Source organism: Ambystoma mexicanum, chromosome 7q (genome assembly GCF_040938575.1).
Source record: "Ambystoma mexicanum isolate Mex_15411 chromosome 7q, UKY_AmexF1_1, whole genome shotgun sequence".
NCBI lineage: Eukaryota > Metazoa > Chordata > Amphibia > Caudata > Ambystomatidae > Ambystoma > Ambystoma mexicanum.
The window spans coordinates 1,026,898,608-1,026,919,937 of NC_090941.1; the positions used below are offsets into that span (position 1 = coordinate 1,026,898,608).

The following is a 21,330-nucleotide window of genomic DNA, read 5'->3' on the forward strand; positions in this document are numbered from 1 at the left end:
TCCAACGGTTGACCACCCCAGCGTTGGCCGCCTGAGTAGGGGATTCTCTGTGTCTACATGGGAGCATACCCCCAGATTTCTCACAGAATACTGCTACTAATTTCAGGGTTTCCAATTGGTGAACATCTGTTAATCTGTCATCTTTGTATTTCTCTAGACAACTGTTGCCTCATTCAGAATCACAGATGAGGAGATGAAGACTGGTGACCCAAATGAGACCTTGCGTCGTGGATCCATGCTTCCTAGTCAGATTCAGGCAATTGCATCCCATCGTTTGACACTGGAGCCAAGCATCAGCAGCAACATCACCACAAGGAATAAATTGAAACGCCAAACGGAGGATTCTCATCAGGGCCCGGACACCCCTGAGGTATGGCCATACACGATTGCATGGGTGCCAACAGTGTCTTTATCTGTGTAAAATGGCCTATCATAACCACTTGAGTAGTGCGTGTGGCTATCACCAAGTTTTGCCCTTGGTGCAACATCCTATGGTGTACTGCAGAATCTGTGATGGTGGGTACTCTTTGTGTAACTATCCACAGACCAGTAACTTTGGCTGTTGTGGCAGGTCAGGAGGAGAGCAAGAACGTGGATCTGCCATTTGGTACTTACTTTCTTAAACGCAAAAGGTAGAAACTCCTAGTTTTCCCTATGCTATAGGTTTCCTAGGTAACATTAACTAGGGTAGTCGTCAGTAATCGTTGAGTCCAAAATGAAGATAAGTCCTCTGTCCAAATCTAGTCTGACCTGTCCCTGGCACTAGCAAAACGGACTATGGCACAGGAGAATAAAGATTACCCCTGCTATCTGCGCTGGGAGTATTAATTCTATTAAAGACTAGGACGCGAGCATTATGCTTCAACTTCTTTTATTACCACTCTTCAGCAGTTTCAACAAACTATAACAAAACCAACAACTTTGAAATGTCCCAAGTGACTTTCCCCTCTTTGAACTACACATCCCATAGTCTCTGTAGTCCTTCACTCTCCAGCTCAGCTATGACCACATCCTGTCCCTGAGCTCCTCTCTTTTACGTGCTCTGTCACTTATACATGAACTTATTGTCCTGCCAACAGTGCGAAGACTTTATCCACTCCAACTGTCTGCCGAGATCCTCTGGCTGCTCGCTCACTTTACTAGCCATCTCACTCAACAATTCTTCTGCTCTTCTCCTAAGAAAGATACAAAACAGAATATAAGGGTGGTGTCTAGCTTTATCATATCATTATATATGATCAACAAATACCAGTGGGTGGGAAACTAATGCTCACCTCTTAGTCTTTAATAGAATTAATACTCCCTGCGCAGATAGCAGGGGTAATCTTTATTCTATGGCAAGACTGGAGGAGAGCATTATGATTGGTTAAAGCTTCCCCAATACTGTAACAGCTATATTCTCAGATGGCTTAAAGTTAAATTCTCTAAAGGTACGATCATTAGCCCAGTCTTCCACTAGCATGATCTCTCGCAAGGATGCTCCTGTTGTATATGCTTTGGATGCCATAGCTCCTCTTACGGAGTGAGCACCATACTTTCGTAAGTCAATCCCTGCTGCCTGCATCACTTCTCTGACCCATCTCGCAATGGTAGCTGTTTTTACTGCATGGAAAGGCTTTCTACACGCTATTAGCAATTGAGTAGTACTCGCTGCTCTATTCTGTTGTCCTAGCCTCATACTCCTTGATGCAGCTTACTATGCACCATTTGATATTATTCGGGAAATGCGGGTAGTGAACTGTCGAAGTACCTGTCTTAGTTCTTAGCACTATCGCGAAGGTCACTCCTTCTGGGCCAAATGTCGTCCTATTAATTTCTAAAGCTCTGATATCGGACACTCGTTTACAGGATATGAGGCAAAGCAACTACGCCAGTTTACCTGACAGCTGCTTGAGAGATAGTTATCTGTCTGCTGGCCAGCTCTCCATCAATCGCCCAATGGGGTGTGACAGTGGTTCTGCCACATCCCATAGGGCATTGTATTTAGGTTCAGGCATTACTTTAAACTTGGCTCCTTTGATGAGCCTAACTATTGCTGGATGTTCTCCTGCCGGGGCTCCCTCGATCGGGAAGTGCCCGCTGAGATCGCTGATTTGTACACTCCTATGGTGCGGAATACTTTCCCATCCTGTAGGAGCTGTTCCAGAAAATTCAGTATAGCCACTACAGGTGCTGAAATGGGATGAAAATGTCTCCGTCTACACCAGCCAGTCCACTTGGCCCAAGCCGCGTCGTAGCTCCTCCTAGTAGATGGTGCCAAGGATTCTGCAATGAGCTCGGCAGCCTTAATCGAAATGCCTGGCAGCTCCCATCGTTTCCTGATATCCTACACGCGATGAGCGGGAGTGTCCCTCTCACTCTCAGAGGATGACACTGTCGAGCTGGGTCCGTGAGTAGTCTCTCTCCTTCAGGGAGGACTCTCGGCAGATCTATCGAGAGTTCCATCAGTGTCGGGAACTGTTAGGGAGAATTCTCATTTATGGCTAATTTCCCTCACCTAGTGAGTCCCCCAGCAGCTTTGCTGGACTTCTGGAGTTTATTTTTTTCCACTTGGTAAGAGTGAGAGCTTTTCTCCCACTCTTACCTGGGTTTTGCTATGTTTCTACCTGTTTTTGTGTTTGTGGACTCTGAAGTAAACCACTTCAGTAGCCCCCTTCTTTTTGTGTGTCACACAGCACCTTCAGTGCTGTGGCACAGGGTTGTCTTTGAGACTTCCCCGACTCCATTTCTGAGGCAACTACTGTCCCCCAGAAAAGGGTAAAGTTACCATTAACTTTACTTATTCAATCTACCACAGATCCAGTACACCCCATCTTTCATGGAGTACTAGAAAGGATTAACTCATATCCCTTTGTATCTGTAGCTCGTAGAGCATTGTTTCGCTCTTTTGACATTTAGACTTGGCTGGTGGCTGTGGTATCTACCCTAACTTTTCTACCGTGATTATATTAGCTAAACGTGGTACTCTTCTTTGCTATTATATTAGCCTCAAATATAAACCCGCTTGACCAAATCGTCTTTCTCTTGGCTCCAGTTGGGTTTATTCGCCATTTCTTTTTGTTAAAGTCCTTCTTGTGTTTTACTTTGCGCAGCAAACTAGGTTCGCCTTCTTTGTTCACTGTCTTTTGGCTGGTTTCTGCCCAGAAACCCTCCTCAAGGTGCCTGGGTGTCTAGGTGGGCTGAATGTGAGGGAGGGGTGTAGTCACCCCCTGCACACGGTATCATAGGAAACCCAAGTCGTTGTCATGATTGGCCAGGGTAGTTGTCCGGGTTGCTGGGTGATTGACAGCCAGGCTGTGTGAATGGGGGTTTTTCGCATAAAAGGCAGGTCTCTTGGGTTAGAAGTAAGAGTCGCCACTGGAACGACAAGGAACCGAAGAGAAGCGGAGAGAACGACGGCTGCTGCAACTACCCCGTCCCGGTGAAGCCCTGTTGCAGTCCTGAGCTATCTGCTCTTCAACGACTCAGAGAAGAGCCAGTCCGGAGTCGTCTTCCCTTGAGCTTGGTGGGGATAGCCAGCTCATCTTCTACAGCCAGATTATCCTCTTCCGTGGTCGAAATCGCTGCACACTGCTGTAGTGGTCGAGATAGCCACCTAAAGAGCCTCTCCTGTTTTTAAAGAGCGCACCTTTTATTCCTTATCGCTGCTGCCGGCTTCATCCCCGTGTGGTGCAGACCCCCTTCAGACGTCCTCCTTCACAACGAAGCTCCAGGAATCGTGTGTCTGCGGGAAACCAACAGGAACAACTGCCAGGGCACTAGCTGCACTACTGGAACAAGGTACTGTGTTCTGTTGACGAAACTGGGGGAATCCCTTTTTCTACATTTCCAAGGCTTGCTCTTGTCTTCCCTCCTTCTTATAACTTTTGCTTCCGAACCTTGACAATATCGAAGTACTTTTGGCTACGTTGAATCGTGAACTGTCTGACCATGTGATCTTAGGCAACTGGCCCCGGTGTTTTTTGACCCTGGCTCCGGCCCTTTGACTTTTGACCTCCTGTTTTTGCGTGTTTCTTGATTCTGCCTGCCTAACCAAAATATTGCCTGTGATTTTTGCCTCCAACTCCCTCTGGGTATCTCAGGTGCTAAGTGTGTTTTTGCCCCGGTAGCATTTCATGTCACGGATAAGTCGTTTGTTTAGTAGACCGAACTGTCAAAAAGTGATAGCAATCATATTCGCGGTAACGTGTTTTGTTCATAACACCGGTTCATTCAAACACATGGTACTTACCTTGAGACTTACTGTACAAAGTGAATTGGTTAGTTGTAGTATATTTAACGTGTGGTTTTTATTGAAGTTTAATAGAAGTGTTGTGTTTATAACAAATGGTTTAAAAATAAATGTACTTTTTTTCTACCCGAAACCTTCAGTCAGTGTTTGCTTGAGTGACAGTAATTGTGGTCCCTTTATGTAATCTCTGCTACTGGTCATATACTCTTGAGATGAGCCTGGCTGCTCCGCCACCGCTACCACTCTGACATAGTAGTACAGGCTTGTACCAAAGGTAAAACTTGTATTGCCACCTGTAGTCTAATTGTGTGTAGTGGTCCCTAATGACACTGCACAGGATTCTGCCTAACAGGAACCACACTTGTGATTTCCACAACGGTGCTACTACAACCAGCTCCGCCTTCTCCCTCCGACATTTCGCTAGCACTCAGCTCAACATCATGAAGGGAGGAAATGAGTAACGGAGGTCGCCCGACCAGTCTTGCAGGAATGAGTCTGTCCCTTGCGCGTCTGGGTCTAACCTCCAGCTGAAGTAATTGGCTGTCTGAGTGTTGAGGCGAGGCGCAAACCGATCTGTTTGCACAGGACCCCACCTCCGATCCAGTATCTGAAATACTGAGGGATCCAGCTTCCAGTCGCTGGAGTCTGTGAGGTATCGGGAATTCTAGTCTGCTACCAGGTTCAGTGCTCCGGACAGATATTCCGATGTCACTGACGTCGCTGTCTGCAGGCAAAAGTGCCAAAAATCCTTCGCTAGCTCCGCTAGTATCTTGGATCTTGTCCCGCCTAAGTGATTTATGTAACAAACTGCTGATATGTTGTCCATCTTTGTCCCTCATGAATGTCTTGATTGCGAAGGAGTCCGCTAGTAGCTCGAGGCAGTTTGTGTAGGCACAGCTCTTCTTCGCTCCACTTGCCTCCTGTTTGCAACTCTCTGCATAGCACTTCCCAGCCTAGGCGGCTGGCGGCTGATTCTATGATCAGGTCTGGCCGGTCCTCGAAAATGGCACGCCCATTCCAGGCATCCATATTCTGCAACCACCATTCCAGTTCCGTGAATGACCCCTGATCCAGTGGTATCAACTGGTGATACTACAAACCCTGTTGAAGGTGTCTTATCTTCAATCTTTGTAAGGCTCGATAATGTAAGGGACCCGGAAATATGGCTTGGATGGAAGCTGCCAACAGCCCCACAATTCTCGCGAGGACTCAGAGAAATCACTCTTCTTCAGACATAGCCTGATCTCTCTTTTGATATCTCAAATGTTCCTCGCTGGAAGTTCCAGCGTAGCTTTTCTTGTGTCTAATGCGAACCCCAGAAAATCTAGCCTCTGTCCTGGCTTGGTATCCGACTTCTCTGTGTTTACTAGAAATCCTAAAGACTGCAGTAGGTCTAGAACCCACTTAGTCTGTTATACTAGCGCTTCTCGGTCCTCTGCGAGCAGTAAAAGGTCGTCTAAATGTATTATTAATCTTATACCTTTCTCTCGGATTGCTGATGCTACGAATTTCATCAGCTTGGTGAAAGCCCATGGCGCTGACGCAAGCGCGAAGGGCATCGTCTTGAATTGCCAGAGCTGCTGCTTCCAGTGAAAAGCCAGGAATTTCCTGAAATGCTCCAGCCCTGGAATCGTCAGGGAAGCATCCTTTAAGTGTAGTCTTGTCAACCAGTCCCCCTCTCTCAGGCATTCTCTGAGCTGGTGATCCCTTCCATCTTGAAATGGTGGTAAACAATCCATCCATTCAGCTCTTTCAGATTTATTACCGGTCACACACACTCCTTCCTGTGAACGAGAAACATGTTGCTTATGAAACTCTGGGCTTCCGAGCACCTCTCTATGGCTCTCTTCTGCGCCAGGAGCGATAACTTGTGATCCAGAGATTCCTGCTCTGCTACTGCTAGGCGCTGCTGTTGGGAGGGGGGAGTCTGGGGGGGCGGGGGGGTGTGCGGGTCTGCACTGGTGGCTGTACAAATTCTATCTGCAGACCTCTGACGGTTTGCAAAATCCAGGCATCACTGGAAAGCATGCGCCAGTTTTTCCAGAACATACTGGTTCTCCCTCCTACTGGGGGGTAGGCAATCGCTCTTACCTGGTGTAAATCCTTGCCCTCGGCTGAAGTCTCTGCTTCTGCGTCCCCTGGTGTTGCAGCCTCTGGCTGGAAAGAACGCATCCTGCTGTCTGTTCTCCCAGTATTGCGCTCTATGATTTGGGGGGGGGGCCTTCTCCCTCCTTGTTGGCGACTGGTCGTACGGCCCCTGAAACGACCAGTCCCGGCAAAAACTCTATGCGGGAATATCTTTCGAATGGATGCCTGGGCTTTCTCCAATGATGTGTACGTGCCCACGAAACGGCCCATCTCCTTTCTGAAAGTTTCTCTGAATAGGGGCCCCTGAGCTGCTTCTCCAGCCTCATAGGACGCTAGGTCGCTGAGCTTTGGGTCGATTTTGAGCAATAGACCTCTCCTCCGATGCGATGGCGCAGTTAGCGTTCCCTAGAAGGCAAACGGCTCTTTGCGCCCAACCTGCTAAGGCCTCCGGATCTACTTCCTCTCATGTCTCTCGCTCTTTCTGCCAGATCCATGATCTTAGCGAGAGGGCCTGCCAGGTCTAGCACTTTCTCCTGGCAACACTTCCATGATCTGTCTATACCCTTACGTGGGTCCATGCTGGTCTTGAATACAAAGGTAAGCATTTTAGGGTCCAGCTCGGGGGGGGTCTCTGCCACTTTTCCGGGAAGGTCCGGACGTGGGCATTCCGCTCGGAGGCACTGTCTAACCTTCTTCTCTAAGGCCTTTCTCAGCTTCGCCATCATGTATTATGCTACCACTTGTGACGGCTGCCAGTCGGATGATCTCGGGTTACGGATACTTTCCAGATCAAACATACCATCCTGCTCCTCCTCGAGGTGCTTCTCCTTGTGGGCTCTTACCCCCGCTGGGCTTCGCCCATTCCTCCTCGACTGGCTCTTCTGTCTCCTGTGGGGAGAAGTCCCCGTCTGCTGGCTCCTCTTCCGAGCCCAGGTCTTTTTTTCCTTCATTGTCTTCCCCAGGAGTGAAGCAAATAGGCTACTTTTTAAGCTTTGGGAAGGCGTCGGCGACCTCCAGGGCCTTATCTTTCACCCCACCCAAAGGGCCCTGGGGGTCGTCAGAGGCTTTCCTCTTACGACCCTGCTCCAGAGCGTTCGGTGGGCGTGCGGCCTGTCCTCGTGGTGCTATCTTTAGGATGATGAAGCATCGCTTCTAAAGTCTCCAGCCTTTCTTGTAGGGGTCTCAGCCCTTGTGCCACAGCATCTACTAGTGAATTCCCCAGCACCTCCTTGAAGCTGGCAGCTAGGTCTAATAACTGCTCCTCTTCGCTCTATTTGAACTCTGACATGGTTAGGAGCATGCTGTGTGCCTGGATACCTGGTGTAGGTGTGTTTGCCGCCCACTTTGCTAGTAGATGGCCTTACTTGAGATAATTCCCAAGTGTTTTAGCTGATTCCCTTATTTATAATCCGCTTTTCTATATTTTTTTTTTTTTTTTTTTTTTTGTGTGGCTGCACCGGACTTTATGTAGTTTCTTTGTGCCTGTGGTGGCTTATAGTTCACTTCTGCCTCTTCCCTCCTTAGTCTGAGGCTTAATGTCTCTTATAAGCAGGAAAACTTGCTCCCAATGATGGCTTATAATCAACTTCTGCCTCTTCCCTTCTTAGGCTGAGGCTTAATGTCTCTTATAAGCAGGAAACCTGATCCCGTGCGCCGTGGCTGTTGACTGTCACGTGTTGCTCAGCGAGCTGCACAAGCTATGGGAAAGTTCCTGCCGTTCCTCCACGCGAATAGCTTCTAGCGAGCGGCCCGTTCGCCGCCAGTATGAAATTGTCTGTGTCGCAGATATAATGCGCTGCGGAAGCAGAGTACACTAGGCTCCGGCCACACCTCCGTGAAGGTGGGGGACGGAGCGCTCTGTAGCTTTCCTTTCCTCTACCGAGGGCCTGTTCCCCGCTGCTCTTTTCCCTCGTACGAGGGCCTGACTGCTCCGCAGGCTATCTGAAAACCCCTGAGCTGTCGGTCATACGGCACAGGGTTGCAGCACCGCAGAAGCTCTATAAGGTAATGCTCTATGACGACACGAACGCTAACCTGGAACGCTGCCTCGTAAGACAATCAATCACTAAGATGAACGCTACACGTGATACTTTCTATCTGCGCATCTCTGGTATAAAGCACTGCATAATGCTACGGTCCACATAACCTTGCCTTATACATACTCTTCCCCCAATAAGATGACATATGATATAATTCCTGCCCTTTTATAGGTATACAGGGAGGTAAAGAAAAACGTTACTCATCCTGCATGAAAAGCAGTAAAAGTAGAGGAGCAGCTCTGGGACAGGATGTGGTCATAGCTGAGCTGGAGAGTGACTATGGGATTCGTAGTTCAAAGAAGGGAAAGTCACTTGGGACATTTCAAAAGTTGTTGGTTTTGTTAGTTTGTTGAAACTGCTGAAGAGTGGTAATAAAAGAAGTTGAAGCATAATGCTCGCCTCCAGTCTTGCCATAGTGACTCCATTCTTCTGTGATCGGTTCTCTAGCAAGTTCCTTTTAGTAACGTATTTGTAGGTATGATATATGATAGTTTATTTATATAGCGCCTATACACAATGTGTTTCAAAGCGCTTCAACTACTTTGACCAGTTTATATATTGGGCTCTTTACTTTCTCTGTTGTGTACTTGACACTGTGCTATCCCGTTCCGATATTCTTCTTCTCTTTCCTTCTTCATCAAACTTGTAACTTTTTCTCTACTCAATGTCCACTCATAACCCTGGTTGGGCCAGTTACAAATATTACCAACATGTTTCTCGCTCTCCTCCACCACTTGATAGTTACTAGGGCAGAGTACTTCTAACTGTGGGGCACGTTCCCCCAGGGCAGCATTCCCGGGGAGGGGGGGGCAAGGGGGCGAGTCCCCAGCCTGAAATTTTAACTTTTTTTTTTTTTTAATGGAGAAAATGGGCAGGTTGGCTCACAGGATCGGACTGGAGCATAAAACTGTCTTGGGCACCAATGGGAAAGTCGCCCACAGTTGCAAATGGCAATTCATTCCTTTAGTGACACTGTTTGAATAGTACGCAAGGGGTTTGTTAATGTTAACAAATTGTGATATTTAAGGAATATTTATTCAGCAACAATGGTCAAAACTACTAGCTGCATAGTGAAGTAACTCATCAAACTGGCCCACATTGTCCAAAAAGTGTCCCGTTTAGACAAAAAAAACTGGCCCACACTAGTATATTTCGCATTTTTGGTTCGTACATTGCCCTATAGGCCAGTCCGAGCCTGGTGGCTTATCCATAATGGGTGAGGTGGTGTTGATCCAGTGGCCCCCTCACCCATTATGGAGGAGCCAGCCCAGTGAAACACTGAACCCTCTCTCAGCTGATTTTTCCAGTTGAGGGAGTGCTACTGGGCTGGCTGAACTGTCAAAGGGAAACTGTTTCCCTTTGTCAGTACAGTTCCACCAGCAGCACATGCTCACTGAGCCATGCTTCTGGGGAACTGCAGGTCTGTGCGAGGGGGAGCTCCTGCACCTCCTCATACAAATGGACAGAGCCGCCTGGAGCAGGGCCTTCCAGCACCCACACGCAGGCCCCTGCGTACATGTGCAGGAACCAGGAAGCTCTTGCTTCCCGATTCCTGTTTATGATGCAGGAGCTAAATCACTGGGGAGAAAACCTTAGGACTGGGGCAGAAGGTAAGTTTATGTTCATTTATTTTTTAGTTAAATGTGTATGGATGCTTGTGTTGTGAGTGAGTGTATGATGGGTGCTCATGTGAATGATAAAGTGCTCAGTGGAACTGATAATGGTGAGTGGGGGGGGCGGAGGGGTTGTACAACAAAGGCATTTTAAAAAGGCCTTTGTTGCACAATCCTCCTACTCACCTGCTAAAATCTGAGGCGCTGTAGAGCCTATGGGATATGGATGGTATTTTTTTTTACTGGACATCTATCATAAATTTCCAGTCAAAATACCATGCTTTCCCCCCTGGGCCCTCCAGTGCCAATTGCAAACTCTTTGGCTTTTTACTCTAAAAAAGTATGCTCTAAAATGCAACATTATAACCCATTATTTTAAAAGAATTCCTGCACCCCCACCCCCTCTTGATGGGGATTGGGCTTGGTCGCTATAGCATATCTGGGGGAAATATTTATGCCCCTCCACTTAAAATATTCACCAGCCGCCACTGTCCCTGGAACTGTGCTGGGTGCAGGGTGGGGAAGCCCAGGGACTGGTGGGAGCAGGATGGGCGGGAGCCATGAGATAGTGGTGGGAGCAGGGTGGGGAGAGCCCTGGGTCTGTGGTGGGTGGGGACCGCCCAGGGACTGGGTAGGAGTGGGATAAAGGAGCCGAGGGACTGTGATGGGAGCAGGTGGGGTAGCCCAGGGACTTTACTGGGAGTAGGGTGCGGTGGTGGCGCACGATAGCTCATAGGCATTTTCACCCTCTCTTACCCTTTCTAGTCTGGCTGCCGCCTTTTACCTCTGCTATGGAGAGGACTCCATTTAAGTTGTGTCCGTCGTGCAACGGAAAATACCCCTGGAAGGACACCCATCGCAAATGCGATAGGTGCTTACATTGTGACCATGACGAGCGATCCTGTAAGTCCTGCAAACTCTTTCGTCTTAAAAGGTTAAAAGATAGGCAGACAAAGCAGTGCCAGCCTACGCGATGCAGGCTAAAAGTGGTTCCCCCATGGGCGCTGTTGCCTCGTATGATGAGGACTCTAACGGCAACCATGGCTCCGAACTGGAGGCCATATACCTTTTGGCAGAACCCTCCGGTACCCGTCCCTGGCCCCGACAGGGGCGCACATGCACCACCCAAGGACAAGCACACACACCCAGAGCGTCCGCGATAGATATGTCGAGGAAGCGCCAAACGCCATCAGGCCTGTCAAACTTTGGTGGCTCCCGAACCTTGTGGTCCGGCACCCTCCCTGCAACCATCTTCCCCGGATGCGACTTGGCACTCCACTCATAAGGGTGTTTCCACTAAAAGGCACATGAGTACCGACCGCTTAAGAGCAAGTCCGCGCCTAAGATTTCGACTGAGTCACCATCCGCCTACAGGAACGTCGAAATCCATTAAACAGCCGCTGAAGTTACGCGAGAGTCTTGCGGCTATTGTTTCGGCAGGGAACGGCCTAGAAGCACCCCCTCTCATCGAGAAGAGTACACTGAGAGCCCCATCCCCTCTCTAGGGCTTTAACTTGTAAATCTCCCCCCCTACCCCCAAATCCCCATAAGAGCACTTTCCACCTCCAAATCCCTCTGCTTCATCCCTCTGGACTAGACGGAGGTTTGAAAATTGCATGGATAAAATGTGTCAATTCATAGACTTTTCTGAAAGATTTATTGCTCCTAAGAGACCTAGGGAGGACTCCTCCTGCCCCATTTTACCAAAGTTGCAGAAGCTCCCAAGTGAGGCACAGACTCATCAGGAAGGAGGTATTTGAGTTTTCTGAGCCAGAGGAAACTTGTGAGGATCCTTTTAGCCATGGGGACAATCCTTTTGGTCCGGACACTACAGACCAGTGCCCAGACTGGGGACGAGTTCAACCAACAGATGAAGTTCCTTGGCTCTCACCCACTCCTGCCCCAGACGTTATTTGTCTGGCCCCGCCTTCATCACCTCAACAGAGGCAGCCATCTCCAATAGATTAACAAATGGCATTTAATGCCATCTTAAAGAGGGCTGCAGACCATTTTCAAATCTCCACACAGGAGGCTGTTCAGGACGCCTTGCTCCTTCCTTATTGTCGCCTTCCCTTACAAGGGCTGTCAACCCTCGGGTTGAGAAACTGTTTCGCCCCTCTCCATCTGACCCCATGTAAGTTCGAGGCCATGCCACACCAGACTCTCTGGTTGTTACAACCACCAAAAAAGGGCTGGGGTTCCACTGTCTACGGCAGAGGCTCCCCCTGAGAGCACAAAGTTATGCTCTTGGCAAGCGCATTACCACGTCCGCAGCCTACTCTACCAGAATTGCGAACAATACCACCCTTCTCGCTAGTTACAGGGATGTGCAATGGGGCCTACTCCAAGAATGCCTCCAAGAGGTCCCTGAACCCACAGTCTCTGGGGGTAGACTGGTGACCCAGAACATCCTCAAAAACACGCTAGATGCTGCTGAGACGGCGAGACACACTCTGGCACAGGGAACTCTCCTCAAGAGGCACGCCTGGCTTAAAAAATTCAGGTTTCAACCCAGAGACTCTGGTCTCCTTGATAAATAAGCCAATGGCAGACACTAACTTTTTTGGTAAGGCTGTGGATGATGCCTTGGAAACAGCTAAGAAGGAGCATGAGACGCTAAAATCCCTCAATCCGATCACAACCTAGCCTTTTCAACAGCAGTCACGTGCAACCTTGCTCCCTTCATTTCGGGGTCAGTCCTTCTCCCGATCTCCACACGGGCAATATGGCACAGGAGTTACCCCATGGTCCTCCGGAGAAGGTTCAGCTGACCACAGCCAATATCAGCCAAGGGGACAGCACAGAGGCAAGGGTAGAGACAGAAACTTCACCCCAAGAGGCTCACCGTCCTCGGCATCAAAATGACTCGCCAGTCCGGGTCCCCTCCCATGCCTCCCTGGTTGGGGGATAGCTGTCATTCATTCATGCATGGGAGGGGATCGCATCAGGCCAGTGGGTGCTCAGAACAGTCACCCACGGTTATTGTATCAAGTTCCACCGGCCACCTTGATACCATCCGCCAAAGAGCGGACGCCTATCACCAGCACACTTGCAAATCCTGCGCGAAGTGGTGCAGATCCTTCAGGAAAAGGGCGCCATAGAAGTCGTCCCCATTCATCGGGTAAACAAGGGTATTTATTCGGTGTACTTCCTTGTACTCAAAAAGGATATCACCTGTGTTAGGCTTGCGCCCAGCAAACAAATATGTCAAAACACAAAAGTCTGAATGACAACATTGCAGGAAGTATTCCCACTGCTCGTGCAGGTAGATTTCATGGTAACATTGGACATGAAAGATGCATACTTTCATATTTCAATGTTGCCAGCGCACAGAGTACCAAAGGTTCATGATAGAGGACACACACTATCAGTTCAAGGTTCTTCCCTTCAGCATTGCCTCAGTTCCCCGTGTGTTCACGAAGGTACTGGCGGTAGTAGCTGCTCACATGCGCAGGCAGTCCATGCCAGTCTATACTTACCTCGACGACTGGCTAATAACAGGGGATTCTTACCGAACATGCCTAACAAATACCCAGAGGACGGTAGATCTCTTCAGTCTAGGGTTCTCGATCAACGAGAAAAGTCCAGCCTTTAACCCAGCCAAGTCAAACAGTTTCATGGGGCTCTAATTCGGACCAAATGCTGCCCCGTCTTTCCCTCCAACGCGAGGGTTCAAAACATGCTGTTCCAGATCCCTCACTATGTAGCCAGTCACGAGGTGACCGTACACAAAGCCATGGGACTGTTGGGGATGATGGCCTCCTAGGCTTACCTAGTTCCACACGCACATCTGTGCATGCGCCACATGCAAGAGTGGCTCTCGAGCCAATGGTGTCAGGCCAGCGAACAGTGGGACGATATAGGGGTTGTTTCGGCAGCCCTCGTTCTTTTTCTGCAGTGCAAGACCTTCACCACCTCCGCAGTAGAAGCCACTCTTACCACAGATGCATCTCTGACGGGGTGGGCGGGCTCACCTCCTTCATCAGACGGCGCACAGTGTGTGGTCCCCAGCGGGAGCATCCAATCACATAAACCTGTTGGAATTGCTAGCAGTGTTCAAGGCCCTGAAGGCATTCTAAACACACCTCAAGGGGAAGACAGTCCTAGTCCTCACGCACACTACTGCGGCCATGTATTACCTAAACAAACAATGGGGCACTTACTCTCTAGGGCTATCCAAACTGTCACAGATCATATGGAAATGGGCTCTCAAACACAGATGTTTCTCCTGTCACAACACGTTCCAGGGGAACTCAAATCTTCTGGCAGACGTCCTCAGCAGACACTTCCCACTACCTGTATAGTATGAATGGTGGTTACATGAAGACCTTGTTCTCAACATCTTTGCAGACTGGGGCTTCCCAGAGATCGACTTGATCGCAACACTGGAGAACGCACAATGCCCAGATTACGCCTCAAGGTACCCGCAGAACCGCTCCAAGGGGAACAGTCTCTGGATAACATGCAGGAACCAATCGGGATGTTTCTGGTGGCCCTGATGTGGGCCCACCAACCTTGGTTCTCCCATCTCATGGCAATGTCAGTCTCCCCTCCCAGGAAGCTGCCATGCCCTTACAACATGCTGTCGCATGAGGGGAAACGTTGCATCCATGCCCTCAGACTCTACACTTAGAAACCTGGCTCCTGAGTTCGTGCACCTCCAACTCCCTCAAAGATATATGGACATACTTGGGGAAGCACAGAAACCAAACACCAGACATTGCTACTCCAGCAAATGGAAACGCTTTGTCATCTGGTTCAATGGCAAGAGCATCAATCCGATTTAAATGCACACAACAAATATTGTCCTCTACCGAACTCACCTGCTAGATTCAGGCCTGGTCTTCAATGCCCTAAAAGTCTACTTAGCTGCACTTTCAGCATACACCACATCCCAGAAGAAAGTTTTGTGGTGGAAAATGCCAGTAATAAAGGCATTTATGGAAGGGTTATAGCGAACAAAATCCCTTTGTTTCCAAGCCAGCTCCCAGATGGAACCTCAATGTTGTACTTACTAGACTAATGGGGCCTCCCTTGAACCTATGCATAAGGCTAGCCTTCAATCACTCGCATACAAGACCGCCTTCTTGGTGGCGATCACATCAATAAGGAGTGTTGGTGAACTGCAGGCCCTTTCATGGTCACGATAAGCAACAACAAACTGATTACCAAGACATTATGCAAACATACATACAGAGGTGAATTCGGTACTCCGTGCCAGTAGCTTCCATAGTAAATCTCTGATCACCAACATCCCTCAAGGGGAATACATCGGGGCCAAACGGAACTGGAACACTGAGGAATCTTTTGAAAAGGAATGTTCCCTGTTGGATCTAAGATTCACCAAGAGAGTATATACAGTACGCAATCTAGCACTGGCTAAAAACGGCTGACCACCACTAGGACTATCAGTCCACTTGAAATATGCTGCACCAACCGCAATTAGCGTGGAAATCAATTTTTCCAAAACATATCATTATAAGGTAACCAGGAATTCCCCCTTTGCCATACCAAGAGGTGTGGGCTTCACATCTACCACTTAATGAATATTAATACAAATTAACAAGAGATTAGCGCAAGAGTGTTCACCAACTAGGGCCCACTTCACAACTTTTTATATCCTTTGGGATTGCTAAGTGCCCACAGGTGAAGGTAATTTAGTCCAATTGCTTGACCTTAGATAAAGGGACATGAGTATAATTGGTTATTTATAACGTGCTTGATACCCAGAGGTTTCTAAGCACGGACCCGGGGATCAAACCTGTTGCTCTGCATCGTCTTGCTTACAAGGCGAGCGGATTACCCAAGCTATTCGCCCAAGACGAAATGCCTGGCTGCTCCATCTGAACTACTCCATAGTCCTTTTCTTCGTCTCAGTACCAGAGTGGTGTTTAGGCAGGGTTGTATTAAAGGAATTGTTCATAACTTTTGTCTCCTTCTCATTTTGGTATTTTGGATATTTATCTGCATTAACAATATGAAGCTGATTCGTGTCTGCACTAAGAATGATATAGATATGTTTATCACAGCCAAATGATGATGTCGTCCTAGTTGTTCTCTTCCTCGTCCCAGTGTAAACATCGTATTTTCGGGGGATGTTTTTTAGGGGAGTGAAGGGAAAAGGCTGACGGTAACCTGCAAAGTTTGTTGGGACAGTGCCTGAAGTTGTCTCACTCACTAGTCCCCAGGGGATCTGTCATCCAGGTGAGTAGCACAAGGCCATTGCTATTGGATCCAGTTCCTGGGGGTGGACCAGTGCTGGAGGATCTTCTGCATGGGTGGTCTTGGGGGAGTAGAAGTGGGACAACGCAGGGTGAGACGCGGTATCCCCTTCCTAATGACACCTTTTCCCCATCTTGCCCAGTAGGATATTTGGAAACTGACACCCCCATCCCCCTTCCAACACGAACACTTTCTCACGCCGTGAACGACAACGGACTAATACCAGAACCGCGTACCTGACCTGTCCCAACACAAGGGTCAGGCAGAGTCAGGCAATTGCCGACAACTACACACGCCTGAAGGCCCTTTCCCTTCCCCTTCCCCATGAGGATAAGAGGTGGAGCACAAGAGCACACTCTGAGCAAGGCCAAATGCACGAGGAAGCAGCTATTCCAGGAAGCAGATCAAACAGGGAGAAAGGCGGCGAGACCTTAAAGGGTGTTAAGGAGGGAGTTACCCTTGCTCTTTTCAACCTAGACCCGCGAAGCCTCGGAAAAAGGAACCATAAGCCTCGGAATCACAGTTGGAGAATGGTGTGACGGGTGTCAGCGTTACATGGAACACTCCTGCACTGATAGCGAGGGCGGAGAGACACGGTTGCCATCTTGGTACTGTCCTCGACTCCCATGGCAAAAGAAACACCAACGAGTTAGCACAGCCGGTGAGTCGGACGGACCTGATAGTGGACCAGACTGTTAGACTCACGGTTGTTTTGGCAACATTAAGAAGATTAAGAGACGGGGGTCTTATGTGAACAAACCTGGTACCAGAGATAGTGGTCCGCTCTTTCTGAGGTCTCTGGCTGGTAAACCCCTCCCCTCCCCTACCTTCTCCCCCCAGTCTCCTGATCAAAGACTGTTGAACTTAAAGGGAAAAGAAGCTATAAGTACCAAGAGGCCATAGGCAAGCCCGACGTGAGGTGACAAGATGGTCATACAAGGGTCAAGCCAAACCATGTGTAAAAGCGAAAGTCATTGACCCGTTGTAGAAATTATGAACTGTGTAAAAATTGTGAACTCGATTGGGCGAATTGTTAAAACAGGTCTTTGCTCCCAGCGGAGGGGAACGCCACACGAAATGGTTGTGAATAAACACACCCTTGCCATAGGCTAACAGTGACCCTGCAAGACGTGATCACCCTTCGGAAGTCTTTGCTTGAAGTTGGCAAATGCTGTGGTCTGAGCCTGGATGAGGAGGACCCAACTAAAAGGTGTTTGTTTAAAAAGACATTGAGACTTTTGAATATTACAAATAAGGAACTTGATTGAAAGGTGATTGTGAACCCGACTGAGGGACGTCAAGAGAGAAGTTGAGAAGAAACTAAGTGAACAACATTGTGACAACAAGTATGAACCCGACTGAGGGATGTCCACAGTGAGTGATTGGTCTGAGCCCAATTGAGGGAAGCTAACCACTGTAATGAGGATCGGAGCCTGGCTGAGGGTGATCAAAGGGTGAAAAGTAATCACCCTATGTGAAAGTTAACAGAAGGAACTCTTGTTTTGGCATATTAGGCCCTCTGAAGCAAGCGACTTTGCATGAGAAGAGACTTGGGCATAGAAGGAGCTGCTATAGAGAAATGAAACTGTGAGCTTGTGCCAGAGAAGCCCAGGTGTGTGCTGTGCTCAAGAGTCCCGCCTTGTCCCGTGCTAAAAACATGGGGAAGGGAGATCCTGGCCATAACATCCTGACTTATTATTTTGTGAACACTTTTCTTTTCTTGTGAACACTATCCCACACTCTTATGTAGTATAGCGGTAAGGATTGGCAATAGGTTTTTTTGTATAGGCCCTTTTTATTTGACTAGACTCCACCTGGGCGGTCTTATTATTTGATGGTCGTAGCTTTCTCCCATCTTAGATTTAGGTTTAGATTAGGCGTTTATCTCACCCATTTTACAGTTTAATAAACACCCTTGAACTGTGATCACTGGTCTGTCTTGCTTTGATACCATGCCTTTCTTACAGGACCGAAGGTTAATTTTGAAAATGGAATGGGGAATACCATGCCTCACCTAAGGACGTCTGTTACGTAGATTTATCAATTTTGTGCTTCATTCCCTCTCCTAGTGAGACCCCCGTCACTTATTGCTGACTATCTGGACCTTTTTCTTTAATCCTGAATGAGTGGATCGTTTTTCCAATCATTCATTCTTCCGGGCTCTGTCTTTTGGAACTCTGTTCTTTGTGTTTTACTGTCCCATGGAGTCTACTTTCCTCCATATCTCTTTTTAAGGCATATGTATTTTACTATTGCAGGACACATCTCCTTATGGGCAGTGTTGCTGAAGACCCTTTGGGTCCTCTTTTGAGATACATTTTTATATCCTAGAGTAACTAAGTTGGAGAGATACTTTTTCTCTCTCCTAAAATAAAGTCTGGGAGATGGGCATACACCACCTTCTGTGGAGTGTGCCAAGGGGATACTTAGGATCCCCCTTCTCTCTGCTCCTGTGACTTTTATGTCAGATAGACAATCTCCTAGTTATGGCTGCTGGCAGTGGATGTGTTCTACCAACTATTGTGTGAATCTTCTACTGCAGACTGTTCATCGCCCCGGTTATACACAAGGTTACAAAAGTGTTAACTTGGTGGCTCCTTTCTTTTTTTCCCATTACAAGCGTGGTGGTTCTTTGTCAGCCCTTCTACAGTCCTGGGAGTGGGAGGCCTGTGTGTGGGTTTTGACTTTGGCGGGAACACTTGGGTGTCCCCTCCTAGGCTCCAGTGTGTTTCTGCAGGCAGGAAGTGGGGGGAGGAGTTTTTCACTCCCCTCCCCTGCTCTGTCTGCCGAGTGCCTGAATGGTACCCACTCCCACTGGGGGTCTGGCTATCCTGATTGGACAGCCACCCACACCTTTCTGTAAATTGCTGAGAGAGATTGCAGACGAGTGTGTGCTGGAACTGTATAAAGGGTGAGGCTCCTGATGTGAAAGGCAAATAGACAACTGGAAACTAAATAACCGAAGAAGACGACCAGAGATGCCTGCATACCCTTTGCAACACTGTGAAGCGACTACTGCTGTCCTGACCCTGTTTTCTGTGCGACACAGTAACTCCGAAGAGGACAACCCCCTTCCCTTTCACTGGTGTGAACAACCAGTCCCAAGTCTAACTTTGATTTGAGCCATCCCCGAGGTCCTGTGAGTTTCCAGAGCTGCAAAGCCCCAATACCAGGACACCTGTTGCCCATTCTGAGTTGATAGTAGTGGAAAGGCCGAATTCGTCCAAGTCTTTACTGAGCCCTCAAGGACACTCCAGAGAGCTAATCCAACTCATCCAGACCCCTCAGCAGAGTATGGGACTGTAAGAAGTGAAGAGTGACCGGGCAAATCGTGTCCTTCGTGCTGCAGAAAAGGTGCCAAAACTGTAGTGACCTGAGAAGTTGCTGAAAGCCGTGCCAGAGGCCCTTCCTTGAGACTGCTGTTGAGCGATCCTGTCCATTGTCCTGCCTTTCGTCATCAGACCAAGGAATCTGGAGGTCGAGTCCAGCACTGTCAGACCTAGGAGAATCCAGCCACAAGCCTTTCTTCTAACCTAAGGTACTGTGGGGAGAAGGGTATTGCTTACCTTGATCCGTGAAGTCACCCCAGAGCAATGAGTGCACATAGATGTGTCCAGGGTACACCCCCTCTTACCACTGACTCGAGCCTCTGCTTGTCCCTCCAGCAAGTCCTTAACAGGGTCATCGGCGTTGGTTTAATCTTGCTACATCTTGAAGACTCGAAAGTATCCACATGAAGTTTTCGTATTCTGCTGCTTGTCAAGACTTTGAGCTCTCTCCGAACTGCCTTTAGCTAGGGTTACATTTTGGGACTTGAAAGACTTGCTGTGCGAAGAAACTGCCTCTAGAACCTTACGCCGTGCTGGTATAACACTAACCAACTATTTTTCTTCCCAAAATTCACTATCTCATAAGTGTACGCAGTGTAAATGTCATTAATGTATTTCTGCTAAGATTTGCACGTGCGTGTTATTACCGATAATACGCTACAACTGTCATTACTGTCAAAAGTTGTATCAAATGTAACCGTGAGCAACTACAAACTAAGTAGTTGCCTTTTAAAAGTATCCTAAAGTATTCCTTAGTGTTTTGGTTTACTATGCGAAGTATTTTGAAATTAATCTGATGTAAATATAATCTATATTTTAATATACATTTATGAGGAAGTGTTTTTTTGATGTGCATTACTAACGAGGTTCAGTGTACTTACCTACAGCTCACATCTTCCTCTTATGATAAACCTGACTGCTCTGCCACTCTACCAAGGTTCCAGCAGTAGTACAGACTCATACTAAGAGTTGCGGGGGTGTTCTACAAACCACTGGGGTAGTTTTGTGAAGTCCTACCTTCCAGAGGACTTTGGGAAAACACCCCTAACAACGTCATCTTCCCAACTCCCAATGTTCCCTCCACCCAGGTGATCCTCTCTCACATATCCACCCCCACGGTGTGGATCCAAAAGCAATGGGCTTTCCCTGGCCCTCTGAGTAGAGGATGCCGGGGGGAAAGAAGTGAGGACGTCCTCGGGTTCCTCACAGTGTAACATGTTTTGTTTTTCTTGTTCCATTATTTTCTTTCTAGGCTCGGGAGTCCGATAGGGCTTAAGATTTACAGTTTTCCCTTGAGCAGTTCTTATATTATGGACAATAATTTTTAACTCTTGGGCTGGTCGACAACGATCTATGAATTGGGCTACTAGCTCTCCTCGCGCCCTCTAAACAGGTAGACATTGATCAGGGTCGATCAACATATTTTCCTGTCCTATATCCTAGAGTAGAGTGGCTATAGTCACAGTAGAATACTCCCTAGGGTCTATCCTCCACTCCTTCAAGAAATTCACATGATATATTTATTTTTTTCTGTTTCCTATCGGGCTGGGAAGTTAAGTAGTCATAACGGCAATATTCCCCTGAATTTTGTACGGCCCAAACCACTTGGACAGCATTTTATTATCTGTAATGGTGCAAGTACTATTTGTCCTTCTTAAAAGGAGTGGGAAAGTACTTTTATGGTATCCAGTCAATATTCCAAAAACATATTTTCGAAATGCCATTTTCTCAAACAAAATGCCTAAAAATTATTTTTCGATTGGTTATTTTTTTATTCTGTTTTATTTTTGTTTGGTTACTAAAAAAAA

At 48.0% G+C, this 21,330-nt stretch overlaps 1 protein-coding gene across 4 annotated transcripts in view; it reads left to right on the forward strand.

The window, feature by feature from the left end:
• Positions 1-21,330, forward strand: part of NUMA1 (nuclear mitotic apparatus protein 1) — a 1,289,555-nt gene that overhangs the window by 1,155,096 nt on the left and 113,129 nt on the right. For all 4 annotated transcript variants that reach the window (XM_069640302.1, XM_069640305.1, XM_069640304.1 and 1 more), the window contains exon 23: positions 158-370. In XM_069640302.1, the coding sequence (XP_069496403.1) occupies positions 158-370 (213 nt within the window). The remainder of the gene's footprint in view (positions 1-157; positions 371-21,330) is intronic.